The sequence below is a fragment of the Rutilus rutilus genome (genome assembly GCF_951802725.1).
Source record: "Rutilus rutilus genome assembly, chromosome: 21".
Classification (NCBI taxonomy): Eukaryota; Metazoa; Chordata; class Actinopteri; order Cypriniformes; family Leuciscidae; genus Rutilus; species Rutilus rutilus.
In genome coordinates, this window is record NC_140226.1 from 2556277 (window position 1) to 2584260 (window position 27984).

At 37.3% G+C, this 27984-nt stretch overlaps 1 protein-coding gene across 1 annotated transcript; it reads right to left on the reverse strand.

The window, feature by feature from the left end:
• Positions 1-27762, reverse strand: dlst (dihydrolipoamide S-succinyltransferase). The gene is made up of 15 exons (XM_084393444.1): positions 27622-27762; positions 24792-24825; positions 24618-24660; positions 24471-24532; positions 20639-20713; positions 20510-20565; positions 16991-17099; positions 16376-16540; positions 15606-15679; positions 10826-10923; positions 7113-7243; positions 5898-5971; positions 4289-4372; positions 1431-1598; positions 1-649 (listed from the first exon to the last, which is right to left on the reverse strand). Exons 1-15 carry the CDS (start codon positions 27682-27684, stop codon positions 515-517), a joined length of 1371 nt encoding a protein of 456 aa, XP_084249570.1. The 5' UTR covers positions 27685-27762; the 3' UTR covers positions 1-514.
• Between the last annotated feature and the right edge of the window lie 222 nt (positions 27763-27984).

The window sequence follows — 27984 nt, forward strand, 5'->3', positions numbered from 1 at the left end:
GAGCATTTCATCCATTTTATTGTTTAAAATCTCATAGTTTTGGTTCTTTACAGGGGCGGAGAGAACCTGAAGCTCTAGAGTTGTGCGGGACACGTCGTGGTGTGAAACACAAGACACCTGCGACACACTTCTGGAACATAGTGTTCATTACACAGAAGAGATTAAATATAACATACTGTATATTACTATCAGTTTTCGTCATTTAGAAACATAATTGCACAGGTCAGTGTGTGTGCTGAATTGTGCACAGAACAGCAGGTGTTCCTGCAGGGCAACAAACGCCGGAATATTCTGAAACCGTACACATTTACATGGTAAAACAAGTTGAGATGAAGCTAATCAATGCGAATCCCACTCCAGACCCCCGCTGCCATCGGTTACTCGTGTGTGTGTGTGTGGCGTATCAGTGTGTGTGTATGTGTGTGGCGTATAAGTGTGTGTGGTGTATCAGTGTGTGCGTGTGTGTGGTGTATCAGTGTGTGTGTGTGGCGTATGGGTGTGTGTGTGTGTGCGATCACATGTCCAGCAGCATCACCCGAGGGTCCTCCACCACAGATTTGATCTTTCGGAGGAAGGTCACCGCCTCTCTGCCGTCAATCAAACGGTGGTCGTACGTCAGAGCCACGTACATCATCGGCCTGATCTCCACCTGAACACACACACACACACACACAGAACGAGTGAGAACGATACTGATACCATGACCGGTTCCTGAAGCTATACTTCTCCGAGAGCAGTTTAATGAACAGATGATGTTATAACGAGGCTGATATAGTAATGTGAAGAGGGACAGAGCTAGAGAGCTGAGCTGGTGATGCCGCCGGCCGGCAGGAGAAACACACGTCACAACATCCCCAGTTTGATGAGAGTTGATTCCGCTTTTCCCATTTTAATTTTTTTCTGGATTTAATTTTTTCCTCTTCCTGTTTTCATTTTTCTGGTTGGTTGCATAAAATTGTATTAATCAAAAAGGCATTATTAAGTAATTCAAATCATGAAACTTGTTCAATTTAACAGCAGTTTATTAACAGTTTAACAGAAATTACATCCTTAATGTTTTTATTTTCTTTTTTAGTCCATTTTCTTTTCCCCAATTATGTGCTTTCCATTTTATTTAGTCTATATAAGTCATCTGTATAGTCAGTTTAATGGTTTAATCAAAAACATATCTAATTAATTTAATTCATAAAAACTTAATTTATTAATTTGTATACAGTAATAGGGCCCTATCAATCTGTTCACTGCAATTCTCTGATTGGTGGAATTTTCTGCACAGCATCATGGGTAATGTAGTTTTCCAGCCCAAATTCCAATGTTAAATGTGATTATTTTAAAAATACATTGAAATAACGTGAATGGATTAACAACCTCTGACCCCGTCTGTCTATATAAGTTACTGTTAAAATGCCTCTATGGTTCAGCCATCTTACCTTCCCAGCGATGGCCACGGGCCGGTCAAAGATGCCGTGCATGCCCAGGATGGCCGACTGCGGCGGGTTGATGATGGGTGTCCCGAACATGGAGCCGAACACTCCTCCATTGCTGATGGTGAAGGTGCCGCCGTCCATGTCCTCCACAGCAAGCTCATTCTTACGAGCCTATGAGGAACCAGAGCACGAGACTTACAACACACACCACAACATCCAATCCGACCCGTTTCCTTCTCTGCGTTTCTCCCTGATCTACTCGGCCGTTAAACCTGGCAGGGCATATGCCTAATGTTGATGATAAATTGCTTTTTGTTCTTCTTTTGTAAGTCGCTTTGGATAAAGCATCTCCTAAATCAGGGGTTTTAAACTTTTTTGGAGGCAGGGCCGTTTATAGGGCAGGGAAACACGTCGAATCAGGTCAAACTTGTGTTGTGGAGAGACACACACAGAAGTCCACTTACATTAGACTTTTTTTCTTAAATATCCACAACACACAACAAATTGTTCGTCACTATAGCAACAATCCCCCCTCCTCTTTGTGACGGGCCCACACACAAGTCAAGTCAAGTCAAGTATATTTGTATAGCGCTTTTCACAATACAGATTGTATCAAAGCAGCTTCACAGTATTAAATTAAAATAATACAACAAGGTTTGTTTCTAGTGGAATTTATTGATAAAATCAAATTAGATATCCAGAATATCCCCAACTGAGCAAGCCAAAGGCAACAGTGGCAAGGAACCGAAAAACTCCATCAAGTGACCTAATAGTGTCCTAAAACTCCATCAGGTGACCCAATGGAGAAAAAAAAACCTTGGGAGAACCCAGGCTCAGTCGGGGGCCAGTTCTCCTCTGGCGTTTATTAACTAGAGGCCGGATTGTAATTTGGACTGTAAGATTAAAAATATTATATGAATGCCTGGCTGAAGAGATGCGACTTTAATCTAGTTTTAAACTGGGAGAGCGAGTCTGAGCAACGAACAGTATCAGGAAGGCTATTCCAGAGTTTTGGAGCTAAATGTGAAAATGCTCTCCCTCCTTTGGTGGTTCTGGATATCCTAGGTATGACCAAAAGCCTTGAATTTAGTGATCTTAAAGAGCGCGATGGATTATAGGGCGATAGAAGATCCGTTAAATAGACTGGAGCTAAGCCGTTTAGGGCTTTATAAGTCAGTAGCAATACCTTGTAATTAATACGGAACTTTATAGGTAACCAATGCAGTGATGATAAAATCGGTGTTATATGATCATATTTTCTTGATCTAGTAAGAACTCTAGCGGCGGCATTTTGGACTAACTGTAGCTTGTTAATTGAGGATGCAGGACAACCGGCTAATAAAGCATTACAGTAATCTAGTCTCGAGGTCATGAATGCATGAACTAACTTTTCTGCATCAGAAACTGATAGCATATTACGTAGCTTAGCAATGTTTCTAAGGTGGACACACACACACACAGTTATTTAGAGGACATGTTTTTATTAGCCATGTTGTTGCTGTTTGGAGCAGGTCTTAATTCTTTCGCTACTGTAATTTGCGCTGAGTTAAATTATTTTTAAAATAAATTTTAAGTTTTTAAAATTGAGTTAAATTAACTTTAAGTTCACTTAATTAAATTAACGTTACACTTTGTCCTGCAAATGTGGCCATGTCTAAATTGAGCATACTCTTACACACACATACAGACTAACATACACACACTCACACCTGGTTTTGTGTTTATGTGGATAACGTGTTTTTTTGTGTGTTTGTTATTGAACAATAAGCACTTGAACTGAACAACTACGCCCGCCTCTCTGTGTGGCTGACAGCTTTATTGATCACTGGGATAGCATTGACTTATAAAAATGACATTTTAAGAAGTAGCTTCGCTGTCGTAAATTACTTTTGCCATGTTGCTGTAGCTTAGCTTGCTAACTTTCCCAGCAGATTAATAGGAGACGATAGGAGCTACCAGAGGCATTGAAGTGTAAGTCATTCGCTTTGGAATATATGCAGTCAAACCAGACATTATTCAGACACCAGATGTTATTTGTGATGTGTTTTTACTAGTGTGATCAGGACACTATAGTTCATTTATGTGAGTGAGGAGGGCAGAATAAAGTAAACTGTGACATATTATACCCAAATATTCTTCATACAGTGACTACCAGTAACATTTATAAACATTTCGGACCAAAAATGATTCAGACACTTTGTTTTCTTTAATTGCTAATGCTCTTTTTACACACAGACTGAACAAAATGAAGCATTGCTTGGTGATTGGTTGAGCTAAACTGGTATTATCTAATTGTGTAGTTAAATTTAACAGCTGACAGATATTCAACATAATTCATGTGTGAGACAGTCTAACAGAAGATGGACAAAACCAGTCAAATATCAACTGAGTTCATAACTCTGAGTTCTGCTCATATTTATTACCATTTTCTAAACTATAGTGAATAAACTGAGATAAAGTGAGAAATGTTGAAGGTGTCGGAATACATGTTGGTTGGTCTGTATATCTCAGCACATTTCAGATGTGTAAAAAAACCCGACTTGAAGTTTGTAAATACGATATAGCAATATTATTTGCCGACCGCACTTTGAAAACCCCTGTGCTAAAAACATAAATATAAAGGGCTCTGATGGCGCTCTTCACACCGGCCCGAGTCATCAGAGGAATAAACCGCAGCGTTTTGCAGAAATTACAGGGTTTGATTTTTCCCTCCACTTGACATCAGCTCCACCAGTGACACCGCCGCTGTTTTTTTAGGTCATGTAACATATTTACCTAAATAAAGATTTCTGGTCAGCTGCTCCAGTTGCAGATAAATAAGCATGTCTTCAGACCATTCGCTCAGTTCCCATCGGCCTCACCTTTTCTCCCAGCTCGTTGATGGTTTTCTCGATGTCGGCGAAGTTCATTCCCTCCACTCCTCTGATCACTGGCACCACCAGACCCTGAGAGACGAGGAGAGAGACGGGTTCAGATGCACAGTCATGCTCTACCACCAGAGGAAGAGTGAGAACACAGAGGAGAAGCAGAAGATCTGGGAATTATGAGAATCGTGTCACATTTGGGGCTTTAATGTTAAGATTTGTTTATGTTCTTGAAAGAAGTCTCACCAAAGCTGCCGTTATCTGATCAAAAATACAGTGAAATATTATGACAGTGTTAATCAGCTGTTTTCAATGTGAATATATAGTGAAGTGTAATTTATCTCCAGTGTATCTCCAGTCTTCAGTGTCACATGATCCTTCAGAAATCACTCTAATATGAGGATTTTATGTTCAAGAAACATTTATGATTATCATCAAAGTTGAAAACAGTTCATATTTTTGAGGAAACGTTCATACATTTTATTTTTCAGGACTCTTAGATGCATATGTAAACTTCAAAAGAATCTTTCTTTTGCAATATTATAAATGTCTGTGTCACTTTTGATCAATTTAATGCGCCCTTGATGAATAATATATATATATTTTTATCTTACTGCGCTTAAAGGGTTAGTTCACCCAAAAATGAAAATTCTGTCAGTAATTACTCACCCTCATGTTGTTCCAACCGCGTAAGACCTTCGTTCATCTTCGGAACACAAATTAAGCTATTTTTGATGAAATCTGAGCCATGTTTCACTCCTCCATAGGCTTCTATGTGACCGAAACTTGCTGGCCCAGAAAAGTTATTAAAGAGATCGTTAATATAGTCCAAGTGACTCCAGTGGCTCAATCTTAAGTTTATAAAGCGACGAGAATACTTTTTGTGTGCAAAAACAAACAAAAATAACGACTTTATTCCACTTTTCATTTCCTTCTCTCTGGGCCTCGTAGTGTTTTTGCGCTGCGCGTCTGTGTTGCACGTCATCACACAACACACACATGACCGGCGTCGGCCAATAGTGAGCCTACGTGGTGACGTGTAACACAGACGCGCTGCGCAAAAACACTACGCAAACCAACTAGACATCCAGAGAGAAGGAAATGAATAGTGGAATAAAGTCGTTATTTTTGTTTGTTTTTGCGCACAAAAAGTATTCTCGTCGCTTGATATACTTAAGATTGAGCCACTGTAGCCACTTGGACTATATTAACGATCTCTTTAATAACTTTTCTGGGCCAGCAAGTTTCGGTCACATAGAAGCCTATGGAGGAGTGAGACATGGCAAAAATAGCTTAATTTGTGTTCCGAAGATGAACGAAGGTCTTACGGGGTTGGAACAACATGAGGGTGAGTAATTACTGACAGAATTTTAATTTTTGGGTGAACTATCCCTTTAACCCTTTGAACGGTGGCGAAGCATCACTGAACTTCAGCTGTACAGCAGAAGCAGACTTTGATGTATTATTTTCCTGTTATCACTGTAAAGCTAATTTGAAAGCTTTACTGTAATGTAAAAAGTGCAACTTAAATAAAGGTGACGTGACCGGCCTCATGAGATTCAGCGTTTCAGAGTCTTTATAAGAGGAATAAATCTGTAGGAATTACCTTTGGTGTCGCGACGGCCACACTGATATCCACGTAATCCCGATACACAATCTCTTTGGTCGTGTCATCAATGACTGCACACATAAAAACAACCGTTAACAGCTTTATATTTATATTTATATACATACACAACTGGCTTTTTAAATCCTCAAGCATATTAGTGTATTGTGTGTGAATGAGAATGGAGAAGTTACACTGGACTGCTGAAGTGTTGGTGTTGTTACACTATCATTGAGATACTATTATAGTTTTTATTAGCACATTTAATTCATTTTTTTGTAATTTTGTTGTGGTTTTTGTCATTGTTAAATACGGTTTTATTTATGTTTTATTTAATTTATTCAGTAAATCAAGTTAAACAAATTTAAATTATTAATTTACATTATTAATATTTTGATTATTACTAATTAATATTAGTAATTTTATTGTGTATTTGTCATTTGTATTAGATTTTTTTATTTTATTTTTTACATTTTTAGTTATATTAGTACTTAAAGTTAAACAATGTTTTTTATATTATATTTACATTTTTAATAAATATTTTTAATTATTTTTATGTTTTTTATTTTAATTGTTAGTAATTTTGTTGGGTTTTTGTAATTTATAGTTTATAAATCTATATAGTTTTTAATACTTTTTATTTCCGTTTTAGTTATTTTAGTCCATCAAGTTAAACCAAATGCTTCATATTTTCAGTAGTCAACATTTGAAGTGGATCAAAACTTTTCATCAAAGTTAGACATGAATTTTGAACAATACCCGTTCTTATGTTAGGAAAACTTTGATCCACTTCAAATGTTGACTACTACTGTATTTCAGTAAAAGTTTGGTTCGTTTCAGAGTAACAGAAGTGTCTGGTTTCAGTGAACAGTAATAACCCGGATCGTGACAGCCCTACAGGCGTGCGTTTCCTCACCAGCAGGAACATGCAAGTCTCCGATGAAGAACATGCAATGGTGTGTCTCTGGGCAAATATAGACACACACTGGCCTAATGAAACCGTGTTAAACGTGGCTGTCTATGTAGGCCAAGCCAATGAGGTTTGGAAGGAAAGAGAGGAGGGGGCGACTGACAGGTAATCTGTAAAACATGTTCTTTAGACTCGAACAGACAACCACATAACCCACACACAGTGGCTTAATCTGAACTAGCAAGGTGTGTGTGTGTGTGTGTGTGTGTGTGTGTGTGTGTGTGTGTGTGTGTGGAGACACATACCAGCGTTAACGGCAGGCTGATCTGTCAAAGCATAGGCAGCAGCTTTCACAAACGCAGACATGAAGCCCAGTTTGATACTGTGTTTCTTCAGGAAAGCATCTTTATATTGTTTCCTCATCTCTGTGATGTTGCTGTCATGAGGAATAAAGAAACATGCAAGACATTAAACAAGGAACAGTTACTCAACCTCGTGCCAACCCAAACCAGCATGACTTTCAACCATGCAATCCGGAAGCAGACGTTCAGCAGAATGTTCACGCTGCTCTTTATCATCCAGTTAGATATTTTTCATTCGCTTTTTTCTGGTTATGGTGTCATTTTGGACGGTGCCTTGAGGTCTGATTGGTTCGTGTTAAGATTAGCACTTTGATAATGAAAACGAGGAAAATAAATAAGCACATGCTAATTACTGTCTAATTTTGTGTAGATAGACACAAGTTGTAATATTACACCGTATTTTCACCTCAGACAACAACGTTGAAAACTGTTGGAAACGGCTCTTCTGATTGGCTGTGATTTCTGATTGATTTATTTGAAAATGCAGTGCGCATGCAGAGAGACTCCGCCCACACACTCTTCTGATTGGCTGTGATTTTGGATTGATAAATCTCATCTGGTGTTCATTCAGCCTCAGCTCACGCATACCAAACGGAAATAATTTACCCAAATCATAATTGGAATATTTACTTTTACAAAAGCACTGATTATATATGTTAATAATGTAATAATCCATGTGTTATTTTCCTCATCAGCTAAAAAGGCAATGCCGGCATTACTGAATATGACTGGAATATCTAAAAATAAAAAACGATGCTATATTTTTAATAAGTAGTCGTTTATAATAATATTAGGGCTGGGAATCGATTAAAAAAAATTAACTAATTAATCGCACAATTTGCTGTGATTAATCGCATTTCCCCCAAACTTGTAATCATCAATATTTAAACGCAGAATCACTAATTAAATTAAACAACACACAAAAAAAGGGGGATAAAAGAAAAATGTCCACACAAATTGGACAGAAAATATATATTATATTATAGCCCTATATTAAAATATTAAACATCAATATATCAATATATTATAAAATCCAATCCAATCCAAGCACAATCCAATCGGACACAAATAACTTCAGCAATGACCCACAGCCATCAGAAACCTGTGTGTGCGAGGCCAGTGCCATTCCAGGTTAACTTTCCTCACTAAAACCCCAATCGAGGATGTTGTGGACGACAGTCTGCCCAGGTTTAGAGTGAAAAGCGCCGAGACGGTAATTCTCCATTTTCCTGTCTCTAACGCCGTTTAGCCTCTCCGGTTTCTCCGCTAACAGAATTAGGACCGTCCCAAGACACGCGCTCTCAGAGAAAGGAGAGAAGACGCGATAAAAATCTTCACTTTCCAAAGCCTTCAAATCTTATTGGCTTGTCATAATAGCCCATAACGGTCCGGGTTGCCTCGCACGCTCCCTCCGAAGGCCCGTCTCAGGGGACGTCCCGCGCAGATGCTAGCAGGCCGCAGACTAGCGCGCTCCTTCGACTCCAGACCGGCACAGTCTTCCTCCATCCCATCAATGCCAACGAGATTAGCGCACGAACACGAACCCCGAGCAGCTGAAAGGCAATACGGCCATTTGCGCTGGGGAGAAATCCTCAAAGTGTCATCTTCAGGGGCGAGCGAGGGAGGCTGCGGACATTAACGTTTCCTTGTAAATTAATAAAGCCCATTTTGCCCTTCTTATCTTTGTTTTGACCAACATTAGGACCAAATATTTACATTCCGCGCTTTAAGTGGCGATCGGATTTCAGAAATCTCTTCCTGTAGGCCAGATCCCAATCTATAACCATTTGGACGGGCATTGCGGAGCTTCTAATCGGGTTTGGGCAATAAGCAACATTTTCACAGGCCATCGACAGATTTCCTCTGTGTCCGTGTCTGGACACGCTTGACATCAGCTCTGTACACAAACATAATATTATAATGCTAGTGACATTTTTCAGTACAATAAACATCCAGATTTCAGTGTTTGAAAGTCCAAGTGGGGATTTAACACTTACTAGCAATAAAGAACAAAATATAGACATAGAGATCAATTTAAGACTCTCTTCGATACTAAAACATCAGGGATGCTCTGATATGAACATTTTGGCCGATACCGATAATTCTTTATACTTGGAAGCCGATAACCGATATATTGGCCGATAAATCTACTTTTTTTTTATATATATATCATTTTTGAGAGCCTGATTACAAAAACAAAAGTCTCACCATTTAAAGCCATGTCCCAAACACACAATTATAATGATGTTCTCATGATTTGATATGAAGCCGATATGACAGACTTGCGCTGCACATGTTGCACTTTACTGTATTTTTCTTTTTTAAAGTGATTTCAATCATATTTCAAGCAATTCAAAAGCATCATGTTGAACAGTGCGCATCTGAAGTATTTATTGGCTTTAATGTATCAGCCAAATTTTCTTATTGGGCCGATAATGATAACAATAAAAATGATCATATATCGCCCGATACCGATATGGTGGCCGATATATCGTGCATCCCTAAAAAACATGTTAATATTGATAACATTATACGAGCAAGAACACACATTTTCCCAAATATCCACACGATTGCAAATAAACATGATACCAGTTATCTAACAAGAGAAGAGGGATAAAACAAACTGGCGGCTGCTTTTTCTGAGACTAAATATCACCCAGTATCTCCTCCTAGAGTTAGACTCAGTTATCTTTTGTAACTGATCGGACTTAGTTTTCGTAAAACGGACGAACAAAACTACGAAAAATCCCTAGACTGGGATTAAGGGTGTCAAAACTTTTAACCTACATGCACCATATATATCTATCAATCAATCTAACCAACATGAGAAAAAAATGCTATCAATGTGCTAAATCATGCTAACAAGTTAAAACATGTTAATATGCTAAATCATGTTAGCTTAGCAACATGCTAACAACGTACAAAATCATGATAACATGTTAATTCATGCAAACAATGTGTTAAATCATGCTAAATCAAGTTAACAATGTTAAATCATGCTAAATTATACTAATCAACAGGTTAAAACATGCTAGCAATGTGTTAAATCGTGTTAGCAACATGTCAACAGCATACTAAATAATGCTAGCACCATGCTAAAAAATGCTAGCAACATGCTAGTTCATGCCAGAAACAAGCTAGAAATGTGTTAAATTATGCTAACAACATGTTAAATTATGCCAGAAACGTGTTAAATCATGCTAGAAACATGCCTGCAACATGGTAAATCATGTTAGCAACTTGTTAAAACTATGCGTTTAAACATACTAGTGACTTGCTAAAACGTGTTAACATTTTATTGACCGAGTAAAATCTTTAAACTTCAAGCTTTTCAAAGTTATTTCAAACTTTCAGACAAGCTAACAACAAAGTTTGTCATCAAACTTTACTTGCCTAGTTTATTACTCTTTATTTACTTTTATTTTTTTAAATGCATAGAGACATCTAGTCAAAGAAGCAGCTCAAATATAAGTGCTTAGTACGTTATCCCCTGACGACCGTTCATGTGATTTCAGAGTTTATCACTTTTTCTGAAATCCCATTAACAAAAACGAGTAGGTGTGCACAAACTTTTGACGGGTAGGGCATTAAAAACACATTTAAAAGAACCAATGACCCTTTATCTGCAGTTGTAGGCTGATGTTACAGGAACAAACCTCATATCGACTTCATTGAAGGTTGTCAACATGGCACAGGTGCTCTGCGCTTCCTTCAGCCGCTGAGCGATTCGCAGTCTCATGCGGTTCATCTTCACCTGCAACAAAACCACAGCAGAGCCAAGCATTCACAACCAGAGTTTAGGCTATTTTCAGTTGTTTCATCTGTGATATCATATTCATATGTAAATATAACTGATTTTAAAGCACATTTTTATTTGGCTATGGGATTTTTTAAGAGTTATTATGACAGAAACTGATTTAAACCACTGAGAAAAACGGATGATCGAGTTGAATTGGGAATTATTTGTTGTAAACTGTCTGTTTCAATTAATTGTTTTATTGTTTCAACTATGACTCAAAATACTAACGGAAATCTCCAAAAGGCATTTAACATGTTTCACATGTAAATACTGCATTTTATTTGGTGAAAAAGACGCATTGATCATATTTCATTATCTTGCATTAAACATTATCAATCAAATGGCAACAACTCAACATGATCTACTGATTTGGCAGATGATAAAAAAAAGAAAAGAAAAATCACCCTTTTAAGTAGAGATGCACTAGGGCTGGTCCGAATACCATTTTTTGAACTTCGAAGCTTCGATAGGAATTAACATCGAATATTCGAAGCTTCGGAGGGAGGGGGCTGAACATATTCTTCTCTCTAATAAAGGCAGGAATCTCTATGTGTCTGTCTGTTTGCATTTAGATTATTTATCTTGCATTTTGAACCGTTCATCCAATAGACTTCACGAGTGCAGTGTCACACTTGGTGCAATATAGACACGCGAGACGTGACATGTTCAGAATTAATAAACTTTTAATACAGAACAGCGCGAGCGGGAAGCGCGCGCGCCTCACGCACATGGCTCCGAGAACGGACACTGCACTAGTGATACAAAACACAGCCTAATATTTTTCTGAGTAACAAATAACTCTCAAATCAGAAATCAGCAGCACAGTAATTACTGACACAGTAAAGGGTAGGCTAATATATTGTTTCTATTCTATTTCCATAATGTCAAAGCAACGCAGCTTATAGCCTACAAGCTCAGGCATGCACTTCTCCCCATACAAACTCCGCTGTTCTGCGCTCTAAAATAAGAGTATTGTATTTCGCCCAAAAATGCTAAAAAAATAACCGTGTGAGAGCGTTTTAGGCTATATCATGTTATAGCCAGATATGACGACGCTTACAGCACGCGTCACCGCAGATCAGCATCCATTCATCAAGCCAACGTGCAATATCGCAAATCAAAGTGAAAGTGGGTCACAGATGCTTTAACACACAATCAACTTCATTAAAAGTAAAGAACCGAAATGATCTTACCAGGGCTGTTGCCGCTCTCTTATTGCGGTCTTTGATTTAGAAATTTTAGCTGACGATCAGTAAAATGCAGCTTATCTGTTGCTGGTGACGTGCACTCCATTACATCTGCCTATAGCGCGGGATTTGAAGTTCGGATTCATATCCATTTTGCAAAAACACATTTATGTGTTCATTGTTCATATTGATAAATCAGAGAGAGCTATCCGATCTGAGAAAACGCATGACAGCCCCATTCAAGCGCGAATGGGAACCGTTTCTAGGGGGATGCCAGGTGTGAAAAAAAAAAAAAAAAAAAATTTAAACCGAATATTCGAATGTCAAATTTGAAAATCGAATACCAACCCACCGAACGAATACTCGAATATTCTGGTACAGCCCTAAGATGCACAATATATCGCCACCATATCGGTATCGGCCAATATATGTTCATTTTTAATGTTATCGTAATCGGCCCGATGAGAAAATTCGGCCGATATATTAAAGCTGATAAATAATGTATTATTTCCTTCAGCTGAGACACTTCAGATGCCACTGCTCAACATGAGGGTTTTGAATTGATTGAAATATGATTGAAATCACTTCAAAAAAAGAAAATACAGTAAAGTGCAAGTCTGTCATATCGGCTTCATAAAATTATATTGAGAACATTATAAATGTGTGTTTGGGACGTGGCTTTTAATGGTGAGACTTTTTTTTTGTAATCAGGCTCTCAAAAATTATATACAAATTTGGATTTAGATTCATCGGCCGATATATCGGTTATCGGCTTTCAAATATAACAAATTATCGTATCGGACAATATTTTCATATCCGTGCATCCCTAGTAATATTGTACCAATTACATCAAAGACGACTGACTAATTTAGGGCTAATTAGACTGTGTCACAGCATTTGATTACTTCAGTCACTTGTGCAGTTGTATATTAGCATGATCATGTTTGACCACAAAATGTCAAGCCTTCAGTTTCACCTGTCACTGTGATGTGGCTCATTATATCTTGACACTCTTCATGTCTGTGATGATATTCAGAAAGTTTCTATTTGATCTGAAATCACTTAAACGTAGGGATGCACCGATATGAAAACTTTGACCAATAACGATAATTCTTTATATTTGAAAGCCGATAACCAGTATATTGGCTGATGAATCTAAATCCACATTTTTTTATATAAGTTTTGAGAGCCTGATTACAAACACAAGTCTCACCATTAAAATCCATGTCCCAAACACACAAATATAATAATGTTCTCATTATAATTTTATACAGCCTATATGACAGACTTGTGTTGCACTGAACAGTATTTTCCTTTTTTTTTGGAAACTTTTGTACTTTTTTGTACTTTTGTTTTTGTAATCAGGCTCTCAAAACTTGTATAAATAAAATTGGATTTAGATTCAGATCAAAAAGAAACTTTCTGAATATCATCACAGAGATGAAGAGTGTCAAGATATAATGAGCCACATCACAGTCACAGGTGAAACTGAAGGCTTGACATTTTGTGGTCAAACATGATCATGCTAATATACAACTGCAAGTGACTGAAGTAATCAAATGCTGTGACACAGTGTAATTAGTAGGGCTGCAACTAACGATTATTTTGATAATCGATTAATCGGACGATTATTTTTTCGATTAATCGATTAATCGGATAGGTGTTTTTTTTTATTCAATTTGATTTTTGTTTATAACTAAATAAAACCCTAAATCAGGGTATTTATGTGTAAAAGTGTACTTTAAAAAGTGCAAAAGCCACACATTGAGTTTTACTAATATAATCTTAAATTTTTACATTTTAAACCCCAAACACAAAAGTTTGTCCAGTTTTTAAACAGTAAAACTTCTTTAAATATCCAAAATATAAATAAACAAAACAAAATATTGAGTTGCGCTGCTCATATAAACTTCACATTATGAAATTAGGACACAAACATGTTTGTAATAAGATATTAAGCAGCAGATTTTGAATTCCAATGTAGAATGCGATCTGTTATTTCTTGATAACAGACCGTTGCGAAGTATAACACCAGAAAAACAGAGCGTTGCTATGGACACAGGATTCTAACCGTAGAGACGGAACGGACTATTTTCTTTAGCGGAAGCAATACAATCATTTTTAAATCAAGAAACTCCTTTTTAAATCAATATTTTGTGTAAAATTATTGATTTATTTGGTGGGTAGCCATGTAATAAGCGGGATTATCCCTTACATAGTAGACAAATGCTATAAAAAGAGAGCGGAATGGAGGTACGCAGCTGACAACAGGCTTGATTAAAAGTACAGAAAAAATTATGTATTACTGCACAAGCACTGACTACAGTGCTGAAAACCACTGACTAGTGACTAAAAAACAATATTTTACTGCTGCTGTTATTAACTGCCTTTATATTTAGTGCTTCACTTTGTAAACACCATTTCATTTAACCTATTTCTGCAGTAGCGCTATTTTACCATCACTTATGTTGCGAGCGAACTGATTGCGCAACCTGATGCTCGATACAAAATAGATCTAGTGTGACTGCCCCGAAGTTAGTAAACAAAGCTGTTTACACAGTAGCATTGAATTAAACTAGACTATACCATTTTCACATCTTCATATAATGAGAACAGTTTTTGCTTGCCGTGCTGATGTTTCTCTCCGATTACTCTCTGCCATTTCGCGTGACTGCGTTGTCATGAAAGTGACGTCATCAGTAACGCTCCCCGTGACGTGAGCAGACCAACTAATCGACAATGACATTCGTTGACAACGATTTTCATAATCGATTATTATCGATTTTATCGATTAGTTGTTGCAGCCCTAGTAATTAGCCCTAAATTAGTCAGTCTTCTTTGATGTAATTGGTACAATATTACTAGGGATGCACGGAAAATTTTGTCCGATACGATAATTTGTTATATTTGAAAGCCGATAACCGATATATTCGCCGATAAATCTACATTTTTGAGAGCCTGATTTAAAAAAAGTCTCACCATTAAAAGCCACGTCCCAAACACACAATTATAATGTTCTCAATATAATTTTATGAAGCCGATATGACAGACTGACAGCGCTGCACATGTTGCACTTTACTGTATTTTCTTTTTTTGAAGTGATTTCAATCATATTTCAAGCAATTCAAAACCCTCATGTTGAACAGTGTGCATCTGAAGTGTCTCAGCTGAAGGAAATAATACATTATTTATCAGCTTTAATATATCGGGCCGATAATGATAACATCAAAAATGAGCATATATCGGCCGATACCGATATGGTGGCGGATATATCATGCATCCCTAAACATTACCCAATAAAGATCCTAATAGAATGAGCACATTAGGGTCGCACGCAGCAAGAGCCGTCAAACTGAGCTGTGAGAAACACATTCTATAGCAGTGTGTAAAACTCGAGCCGCACTGTGTGTTCCTGCAGACGGCAGGCTATCCGTGTGAACGGTGTCTTACCCTGTGCTCTGACCGGGCAGCTTTGGCCCCAGTATCAGCAGGAGCAGCAGCAACACTGGGTTTAATGGCTGAAACTGTCAACAGACACAACAGAAGACAGTATTAGGAGCATTCAGTCCTGCAATGTTTCGTAACAAAAGCAGGATCTCAAATTTAAGGCTTTTTAAGACCTGCAGAATAAAAAATTAATACAATATGGGTAGGGCTGGGCGGTATATCGAGTTTGTACGATATATATATATCTATCTATCTATCTATCTCTATATATATATATATATATATATATATATATATATATATATATATATATATATATATATATACACACACACACACACACACACACACACATACATACATACATATATATATATATATATATATATATATATATATATGGATTGCCGGAACATTTTAAATAGACAACATGGAATTTCAAAAAACAAAACAAAATAAAAGACATTTCATAAAAATTTGTTTTTTTATGAATTCAATTAGTTAGCAAGTTTTTGATATTCAAATTGTAAAATTTAATTAAACAATTGAGATTGAATCCAGAGAACCTAAAACAGAAATTCAGGGAACTTTGGGAACAAATTTGAGAATTCCCAGAACTTGGGAACAAAATAAAATGGAATTTGGGATGAAAAAAAAAAAAAACAGATGTCATAGGGCTCTATAAGCACCACAGAACAAAAGAAATGACGTTTGAAATCATCAGTGAGGTCTGATTATGTAAGCCGGGTAAACTCGTCCTGGCGGGCACTAACCTGGCGTGGCCTGGATGGGCTGGGCTGGCACAGGGGGCACGGGGGGCATGCTGGAGGGGATGGGGCCTGCAGGACCCGGAGCAGGAGGAGGCGCAGGAGCAGGAGCAGGCGTCTCTGCTGGAGGAGGAGGAGCTGCTGACGCCACCGTCGTCTTAGCAGCTGCAGCTGAAACATGTCACAGTCACAGCTCAGACCACTGCAGCACAACATCACTCACTTACAAACATAACCACTTCCTAGGACACAATGACCTGATACTTTATTTATGGTTGTGGTTAATGAAGATGGAAATTTTTAATGCGGGTATACACATATATATACTTCGCCCTGATAAAGATTTCACAAGTTAGTTTACTTGTTTAGAAGCAAAGTTTTATTCAATATATTATCTCAAAACAGCATCACAGAAAATGCATGTTTCAATCTTAAATTCAGTCAAAGTTATGTTAATATGGCAGTAATATACATAACGTTATGTGGATCGTTAACATAACAACACAATGATCATGTCAGGCAACGATTACAGCCTGATAACAATAAAAGAATACAACATAAGATGCATTTAGTCCAGAACATTCCTTTAATATATTACTATTATTATGTTTTGTGGCTGACCTCCTTTCTTGAGTCTGAAGAGAGGCGTTCCTCCTTCCACTTTCCCTCCATCAGGAACCAGCAGCTCCTCGATGACTCCGGCAGCTGGAGAGGGAACCTGCACCGACGTCTGCAGCGGGACACAACACACACACGTGAGGCCCTCAAACACACTTCAGGCCCTCACACACTCACACACGTGAGGCCCTCACACACACTTCAGGCCCTCAGACACACTTCACAACAACCACAGAGCCCTCTTCTGTAGAGCTGAACTTAACTCGTTGTTGATGAACTTCACACCGTAATTGAACTGAATCAACATTGACTTGTGTTGAATAAGACACTATTGTATTTTTTTTTTACAAGCTGCTTTAGAGCAGAATTGAAATCTGTCCAGTTTGAACTTTTACACAATTTATTATTTTTTTTCAGTCGTGATCTTTTGACTAAAATGCCATTTAATTTGTCATATTTTAGTTGACTAAATATCATAAGATTTGAATTTTATTTTACGTTTCACGTTTATTTGTGTAGCGCTTTTCACAATACACATCACTTCAAAGTGCATGAGTCCACATTACAATTTACAGTGATCTGTTATCAGACGTGACTGTCTAAGTTGAGTATTTCAGAAATGCACATACACAATTCACAGTTAGCTAAACATGTGTTAACTTAATGTAATAATTTAATGCAGAAACAATGAGCTCATTGAAGTAATGAATACTTAATATAAACTTATTATATACTCCTGGAGAAAACATATATTTACCTGTTAATATGAATGATATTAAAGGTATAGCGGAGGATTTTTTACTTCCGGGTGGATCACCTATACTATTGGTCCTCCTAATTGTCAATCATTCTGGTGAATCAATCAAACTTATTCAAAAAGTGGAGAGGGCGGTTCTTATCTAAAATTCGGAAAGATCCTCCACTATACCTTTAAGGTTTGAACATATAACAGAGACACAGATTTGAATCCTGTGACGTATAACATGTCTTTATCTTAAACTTAAATAAAACCACCCTTTTCAATTAGTGATATATGCATTCTTTATAACTACTTGCATACAACATTCTTCATTCTTTCAAGCAGGCATATTTATTTGTATATATTAAATCTACATTAATCCTTATTATAGTTATTCAGTCAAAAACATTTTCTCTTTTGTTCTTTGATTAACATTATTGATGGACAGCAACATGTTTATTAGGCTGCTGTCACTTTAAGGACGAATGCACGGATCCAATGCACTGATACACATCAGATATTCTCCCAACTGCTTACATTCACTTTATGCCTGGTTCAGATTACACGATTTTTCTGTCTGTTACGATAGTCTCTGTGTCAGATTACGCGACTCACACTCACTCACTCACTCACTCACTCACACACTCACTCACTCACACACTCACTCACTCACACACTCACACACTCACACACACACACACACACACACACTCACTCACTCACTCACTCACTCACTCACTCACTCACTCACTCACTCACTCACTCACTCACTCACTCACTCACTCACTCACTCACTCACTCACTCACTCACACACTCACACACTCACTCACACACTCACACACTCACATCGTGCCAAAATCGGGCTAAAATCGTGTAATCTGAACCAGGCATAAGACATAACCGACGGTGTTTACGTGAATACTCGCCAAAAACAGACATTAACATAATTTTGCATGCATTTGTCCATTTAAACATGAAAAGAGAGCTCTATTCAGTACTTGTGTGCCGTGTGAGAGGTGGCTTTCTGTGTGCGCACAGAAAACAAACCTGAATTGAGCTCTCTTCCATTATGTCTGCTCTAGTGTTGCACGGTGCACCGATACTTAAAAAGTATCACGATTCTCGGAAATTAAAACCGTCACGATTCCTAAATTTATTAGTATCGATACTTCTAAGAATGACCGTGTTCCAGATTTGTAAGGGCGGCGACACACTGGATGCGTGGCGTGAGCGTCTCAACTGCGTGGCGTGTCCGTTTTTATTTCGGCTCCCTTGTTAACAGGTTAGAGCTAGCACACCGCAAGCGTGTTGGAAGCATTTCCAGGCAAAATAGAACAGGAAAAGATGTTTCTATGTCATTTTGACACGAATACATATTAATAAATGACATTTTGATGTTTGAAAGTCTCTAGGTTTTGACATAAATGCAGATATAAATGTAATTTTAAAAAAAATATCGATTTTCAAATACTGCACCTCTCAATACAGAACGAAATATTCTGTAGCCTATTTTGCCGTCAACACTGCCGACGTTGTCTTTGCTGCTATATATTTATGTTTAACATGAAGTATAGGCCTTCCACAACTCTCTCCCCACATGTCAAATATATCACCAATGAGGCTTATCATATGTTACCAGCTGTTCATATTTTTATTCTAAGTTCAGAATCAAGATAAAGTTATTACCGGTAACTCTTTTGTTTCTTATGATAACTGATATAATGCTGCTAAATTATTATTATTTTTTTTACCTTGAATGTCATTGCTCTAATTTATTTTTGATATTTCATATTTTGTTCAAATGTTCAATATATTTGCTGTTCATATGTTCATTTATTAGTGTGTTACATGATTAGAATGTTGTCCCGGTTTCAAAATAAAGCACAGCAATGATATTTGAGAGTGTTTCTCCCTTTTCAGGAAAAGTATCGAAATCGCAATTCTTGACTTGGTATCGGTATCGAAACAATAATTTCGGTATCGTGACAACACTAGTCTGCTCTTCTCTTTCTCCCAGACGTTCATATTTCTGAATGTTTTATGAGAGTGTATGTGTATGCCAGCTTACGTCCCGCCGGATAGATCAGCACGATTCAATTTAAATGTGCGCATCCACCACAAACACAGGACATCAGCTCTGACTGCATCTCTTTCCAAATCGTCCCTCCCTAATCTCGTTTTTATTCATAACAGATTTTCATCGAAATTTTTGTTATTCATAACTGTTTTTTATTTATTTATCGTCTTGTTTTGATCTGTTTATCCATGTGAAGCTGCTTTGAATATAAGCGTTATATAAAGTAAGCTGACTTGACACTTACACAGCCTACAAGCCCACAGGAAACAAACGCAGTGTATTTTGCACATGGTCTGATTACTATCATTGATTAGTCAGAACCTCAAGCGTAATCATTTTAATCAAAACATTTGATGTTTAACATCAAATCTAGATTTAAAACTGACCATAATTGAAATTTGGAATATATGCACCTGATGTTTATGAACTATAACTGCAGGAGTACTGACACACACTTCACTGTGTTCAGAGTAGTACGTGTTCCTGCAAAACCACTTCTTAGTCTGTGGTTTGCAACCCTTCTGCTGCTTTCTTTAACCAGTTTATGTTTTTTGTTTTGTTTTTTGCACTGGCATGACAAATATGATATAAATTATTAGAACGGTTCTTAGTTGCAACCCATGTAGTTTCAAAATCACAATAAAAACTTCGGAAAGCGACAGTATTAACAGAATCCCCTAAACCAGACAAAACTATTCTTCTTACCTTATCAGTCTCAATTTCACAGACAACTTCATCCTCAGAGACTGTGTCTCCCACAGCTAAAGGAGACACAAACAGGGTGAATGAGGTCCAATCGGGTTAACCGTGTGTAACACACACCTGACCTCTTACCTTTCTCCCACCTGACGTCTCCCTCTGTGACAGACTCCGCAAACGCTGGGGTTTTTACCGTAATAACTTCATTCCCTGCAATCACACGAGACATTTAATGTGGTGCGCAACAGTAGAAATGTGTTAACCAATAGAGATCTTCACACCACTGAAGACATGACTGCACAGAAAGAAGAGCCTGCCTAAAATGGTTGTGTAATTTAAAACAAACAAACAAAACCAATTTGTTTCACTAGTTAATTGGATTAAAAAAGTGCAGTGGACAATCACTTCAGCATCAAAAAGATTAGAAACGCTCTAAGTACGTCTTAGCATTGAGCAGAGTTTATTACACGTAAGGTAAATAATTAATAGTGCTAATAACTCGATAAACATCACCAAATGACTTAAAGTGCAATGCAGCACTCAAAACATGTCAGGTATCGTGATTTGTATTCCAGCATCATTATTGCAACATGATTCCTCACATTTTAAATATTTATCAGCATCCATGGCAACGATGTGCCTTTATATTATCGCACTTATTACTTCACACAAAATATTGATTTGAGTTAATTAGCAAAGTTTTGTGAAGAAATCGGGTTCTAGCAAGCAGCTTTCAGTCAAGACAAACCACACAATAATAACAATCATGCCACTGAATGCTGAGATTAACGAATAAGAATCAAGTATTCTAGAGATGTGCAATAAAGCTAAATATTTCAAAATAATTTGAGACCCCATCCTACGGCTGATAAGAATTTGAAAGGCTGCATCCATTTGTTCGCACTTTACCAGTGCGTTATATGTAAAGCGGGGTGTCAAACATACAGCCCACAATGATGGCCAGAAAATAGAGATGCACTGGTCGACCAGCCATAAATCACAACGGTTTTCACTAGGGCTGGGTATTGACACAATTTTCACAATTCGATTCGATTTCGATTCGATTCAATATTGATTATTTTGGATATCAGGTATAATACATGGCAAATTTTCTCAAGGAAAACAAATCTCTTCACTAATGCTATAAACTATGGGAGTCAGTTGTGGCCTATAGGCTTCATTAGCCGACTATAATATTGAAGGTAAAAATGAACTGATTTGTATACAAACACTTAAATTACACTTTTATTTATTTTTATAATAATAAAGTTATGTGAAATATAAACATTTAAATGGTGACTGTCATAAAAACCTTCCAGATTTATTCAAACATGCATTAAACATTTAACAACATAAAAAATTATAATGAATATGTAATATGGTGTATATATTTAGCAAAATGCTCCTCTCTAGAGTAAATTTTTCTAGCTGACTGACGAGTTTATGGCCACTGGATATGGTTTTTCTGAGGTAAATGTGACGTTACATGACATTGTTTACTGTCATCTTTCCACGGTTGAAACACTGATTGGGCGACTCCACACATGATACAGACTTCGATAAGTTGTACTCTACCTTTTAACACACTTTCAGATGCTCATTCATGTTTATTTCATGCTGTAACTGGTGTTATTAAGGCGGAGGAGAAGATCATGTGCTTCTCTAGAGCTGAGCCAGAGCGATCTCACGCCACAGCGACAAAACGCTATTTATGTTTTTGAATTTCGTAAGAAAATGGACGTAATTTGAAATCTGAGACTATGTTTCATATCAATTGTAACAAAGCACAAACATTATTGCGATTTATTGGATGGGATGCGCTACAATGTTACATTCATTCATCAACTGAAAACAGGATGACTAATCGATTCTTGGGATTTAAGAATTGATATCGGTTCGTAAAAATGAGAATCGATTAAAATCGAGAAATCGATATTTTTTACCCAGCCCTAGTTTTCAGTTTAATTTAAAAACTACTTGCACACAAACTGCTTTGCAATCATTTCCCAAAATGTTATTTGAGTGGAAACATTCTGAAGTCTGTAAACAGGAAGTTCACACAGACCAGAGACGGGACACGCAGAAGGCGGACGCGAAGAGAAAAGAGATGCGTCAGCAGAGAAAAAACTACACCAGCCATAGAAAGCTCACCGTTTGCGAAATACAGAATAGGAAGAAAAAAGTAAATATTGAAATGGTGGTAGGGATTTATATGAATGTATCTATGAAGCGAACTGTCTTCAGAATGGTTTCGATGGCATTTTCTTGTCCTCTTACGGCCGTATACAGCGGTGTTTATAAGACTGTGTACAGCGCTAAACAAGGAAACGCTATAATGCTGTTCCATAAGCGCCACCTACTGTCAGAGAGTGAATTTGCAATTTCTTTCAGTTCGTTTCCGTTTTTGTTGAACAAAAGTCGAGACCTGCACGATTAAGCGGTAAAAGATCGCAGTCTCGATTGCAACACCAGCGCGATCTTATTCCTAAATGACAACAATTCGTCTGTGTCTATTAAACGACAAAATCACACCAGAACATCTAAATCTGCGTTTGCGCTGCTGATGATCCAGAGAGCAGTGCTCATTCATGGACAGGTATGAAACAGCGTCACTAACAGTCTTTTCAACCACAGTTTCATTATTTAGTCTTACAGTAATTCAGATTTTCACAGAAGCACTGGGATAAAAGTCCACAGTTCAGACGTAAACACTGATGTCTACGGAAGAGATCAAAATGGAGTAAATCATCATTCTGAAAGTAACTTGATGCTTCAAATAATGATATAGATTTCATCGTTACACCAGTAGGTGGCGACAAGTTAAACAATGTAGGCTATTTGTCATTGAAAAAATTCATCCAAGAGATTTTTTTTCTAAATGAAACAAGTATTTATGAGCGAGTCACTGAATCATTTATTCAAACCGTTTTTAAAAGTATTCCTTCATATTAATAGACTATTTTTACAGTATTTTAAATTTTTTGAAATGTAATACATATGTTATTATTGTTCAATTAATAATTTTTTTATTCTTCATTTTTAAAAAATCTGATCTAATTCTGACCTTAATAATAACCAAAATAATCAACAGTGAACCCCACTAATGAGGAGCTCAGGGTCACGCTCTTTTACAGTGTCCTTGTTACATGCACTTACTATAGTAACAGCAAATTATGCATAATTACATACATCTGACCCTAAACCAAACCTCATTCCTAACCCTAAGGTAAGTACATTCATATTATTCAGTACTTAAATGTATAATTCAGGATTCATACACGTTTACCAATAAATCTCCATGACTTTTGAGGCAAATATTCATGACCAACCATTCCATGAAACGTCAATGTGTACATGTAAAATAAGAGGAACATTTACCACGGCACAACTCAACTAAGATTAATGACAAGCAATGCGGTTTAATACAAAATAAACATGCATTTAAATAACGCCGACACACCAGTAAGATGGTCACACAAATATGCCAAAAATATTTTTTCCAATATACAGATATTTGTGAAACAAATTTCCACCACTGTTCCAAAATGTTTTGCATGTATTTTTCCAAAACTTTTGGAAGGAATTAAATCAAATCTGATCACACACTTTGACTCCAGCGTTTCAGAAACACCAAACCAACATCTGAGATGCTGCGATGCTATTGGTCCACTGGTTACTCCAGTTATCCAATCACAGCCTCAGGGCAGTCACATGACTTTATTGTTGCGCATCCAGGGATTTGTGTTTCCATCATAGTTTATGTGCATGTCTTCTTATCGGATAAATTATACGCCTCGATTTTTTTTTGTGCGCATTTATAATTTATACATATCTTGGCGTTTCCATTCAGTGTTCCCAAAAATGGGCATAAAAATAGGTGGATGGAAACACAGCTAATGATGCTGTGCAACACTTTTTAGCAGCTTTACCCTTAGCTTACAGAACCAGAGCGTGAGCTGATACGTACTGTGAGCGGCTGTGGTGTTGAAGTATCTGATCTGGTAGACGCTTGACCGGGTCTCACTCCTCCTAGAAATCAACAGCACAGTCCAGTGAGATCTCACCACACACATCCTCTGGGATCAGTGACGTGTCGGACTTCAGAGATACTTACGGGCTGTTCTTGAAGGAGACGCACTGACTAGCGGATGATATACCTGGAGGAAAAAGGAACATCTAATCATGTTTGTTTGCAACTGTCAGAAAAAGAAAGATACAAGACTGTTAAAACCTTTAGAGAAACACCACCTACGTCATGCAAAACAGAGGCAATATAGTCAGAGCTCACCTGAAGTGGCCCGTCTGGCAAGAACACCGTTTCCCTAGAAGAACAAGACGACACCAATCCATCAATGAGCACTGACAGCACTGAAGCACTCACTGTACCAATCAAAGAGCAATGTCCAACAAACACACGATAATCTCATGTAGACAGGCTCTGGTCAATCATTTCATCCCTTTAAACTCATCTCTGATCACCAAAATGTCACATTTAAATGTCAGTTTCAGCTCAAATGTAATAAATTATCAAATGTAAACGAAATTATCGAAATATCGCAAATGTATATATCGCTATAAGCATATCGCCACCGCTTGCAATAACTGGGGTCATGAACACAAGACAGAGAGTAAATCACTCACTCTCGGCTGAATCACTTTAGTAGCTTTAATAAGAATCAGGATATATTTAATTCATACAGTGAAAACTAATCAGGGTTTATTTTTACATTTGATTATTGAGTTTCTGTCATTAATAACCCTAATGTAGGATAACCTGAACCCCTGAACCCCACTGATGTTAAAGTAACACTTGATTTGATTTGATTTGATTTATTTTGATTTGATTTGATTTATTTCACTGATGTTCACTGTCAGAAGTTTAGGGATGTTTTCTCGTCACAAAAAGAATGTGAAACACATGTAGGTTATATAACTTTAAATATATTTTAAAGATAATTGAAGTTTATTCTACACACTTTAAGCATTATCGTATCGCATATCTAATATCGCATTATTAAATGAGTTATCGCATATCGCATTTTTCTTCGATATCGTGCGGCTCTAATACTGACTATGATTGAGACGGTCTTATCCCACGCTTGATAGGCAAACATCAGTGACGATATTAATAATGCAGTAATAATAAAGTTGTTTCTCGTTATGGCTTTGAACACGCGAACTCATTTCATGAACTCTTCAGCTTCACCTCAAGCTGCTATTCCTTTCAGAGTTTCAGTTTTTCTATTCATACGTTCATGATTTCATGTCATATTTTTATTTGCCAACATTAATTTTCATAACAGTCTTAAAATATGTATTTTTCATGTCGGACACGCCCGCACCGAAGCTTTGTTTTATGATCTATCCCAACAGTGATTATGTTTTATTTCATGAAAAAAACAGGATAAGTTAATATTACAAATGGTTTCTTTGCATTTATGTTGTATTTATTGTCAGTAACGGACTCTATATTCACATGGAGTTGGGAACTTTGCAGTGTGTGTGTGTGTATGATCGTGTCCGTCCGTTACCAAAGAGTATTTTTGACCAAACTATGGTAATTCAAAGCTGCACGTGACTTAGTAGGGAACTTTTCAAATGCACATGGAAAACTAAGCAAAGCCAAGATAAAATAATAATTTGCCAAAAAACAGGACCTGTGAAGTTGCAAAAACTGCATTGCCGTTTTATATTAGAAAAAGTAATATTCAATGTAATACTTTAACGTCATATTGTTGTGGATATATAGTTATATATAGCTAATATATTAGATGATAGTTAATCTTACATCGTTATCTAATAAATCAGTGGAAAAACACGGGCACTGATACATGACTGCGTCTGACAGGCCGTTACACACCACTGCTGTCGGCATGTGAAGGCTGAGTGACAGTCAGGCACACATGCGGGTCATGTGATCTATGCGTGTCACAGGGTCAAAGGGAAGGACTCTCATATCTACTAAATTAAAAAGATAATCAATATGCGTTTAAAGTTTTGGTAAATAACAGACTCATTTGGGGGATTTTCCTCCTCTACTTCTCAATTAATCTGTCCTTGTGTCTGTCCCTGGTAAAGTCACCTTGGAATTAAAAATTCTTATTTTTTTACGGAATATTGTAGGATTTATTATAAATGATTTATCGGTGAACATCATCATTATTGTGTTAATAATCTTGACTCAGAATAAGCAGCATCTCTTCTCTTCTCTGATGACGAGGGCGGGGCTATAACAGGTCACTCACATGAGATCAGCCAATAGCAAACCACACCCATCCAACCAGCCAATCAACGCCCCAGATACACAATCAAGCCCCGCCCACATCTGTTCTTGTTATAGAAGGCCAGTTCAACTTCTGTTTCATGACTTCAAAGCACTGATATATATATATATATATACATAGAACATTTTAATTACTGTAGAGAAGATGTTTGCACAAACTGAAATGAAACGCTTATTTTACAAGTTTTCCTCAAATATCATTAAAATGAATAATTATAAATGTATGTGTGTTACATTTTGAAAATGACCCACAGTAGATGGACTACTGTTAATGCAGCTATAGTCAGTAATATTTATGAAAAAATTACGGCAGATATCACTAATAACAAAAATAATGTTTTATTTAATACAGTCACTTTAGAAGATAATAATAAGAGAAAAACAGGGAAAGTGATGCCCTGAAACAGCAGAGACTGACACACGCGTATGACAGCAGCACACACACACACACACACACACACACAAAACTACTAATGCATTAGCATAACACATGACAACAAATATGAATATTAACATGTTTAGCGCGTGTCGTGTTGTTATAACGTTATGAGGTGACAGCTTGATCACATGAGGTCTTTGACAGCAGACGTTTCTCAAACGACCTCGTTGATCTACAGTATTTATTTAACGTTTAATGAACGCATCATATAAAGCCCGAAAAGCCCGTGTAAGTGTCATGAATATAATGTAAATGTCTGAGTTTGTGCGCGAGTGTCCTGCTGCCCTTGGGCCTGCGCGCGGCCTACCGCTGCCGTCATCATTAACGGTCGTTACGCTCACGGTTCATCACCGGTCGGTCTTCCCGCGGGACACACACGGGGAAAGACACACGTACCTGCCGCAGGGCGGTGATCGAGCGCCCGAGGCTCCGGGAGAGACAGCGGGAATGGGACAACATGTCTTCGGGGTGAACCGCGCGCACTGCAGCTCTCTCACACAGCACAGAACCGGAAACAGCGCCGCCGCAATCCGGAAGCAGTCCGGGACATACCATCACGAATCAGAGAGGGGTGAGCGCGAATGGAATGTACCATCGATTTGTTACTCTTATTTCAGTTCAAATGTCATGTAAAGATAATTGTAATTGTTTAAAATTCAGTCTGCATTAATAACTCTAAATGCGCAATATATACTTTGGTGATCCACACACATTGTGTTTTATACTATTTATTATTAATCTGTTACAATTAGCATACAA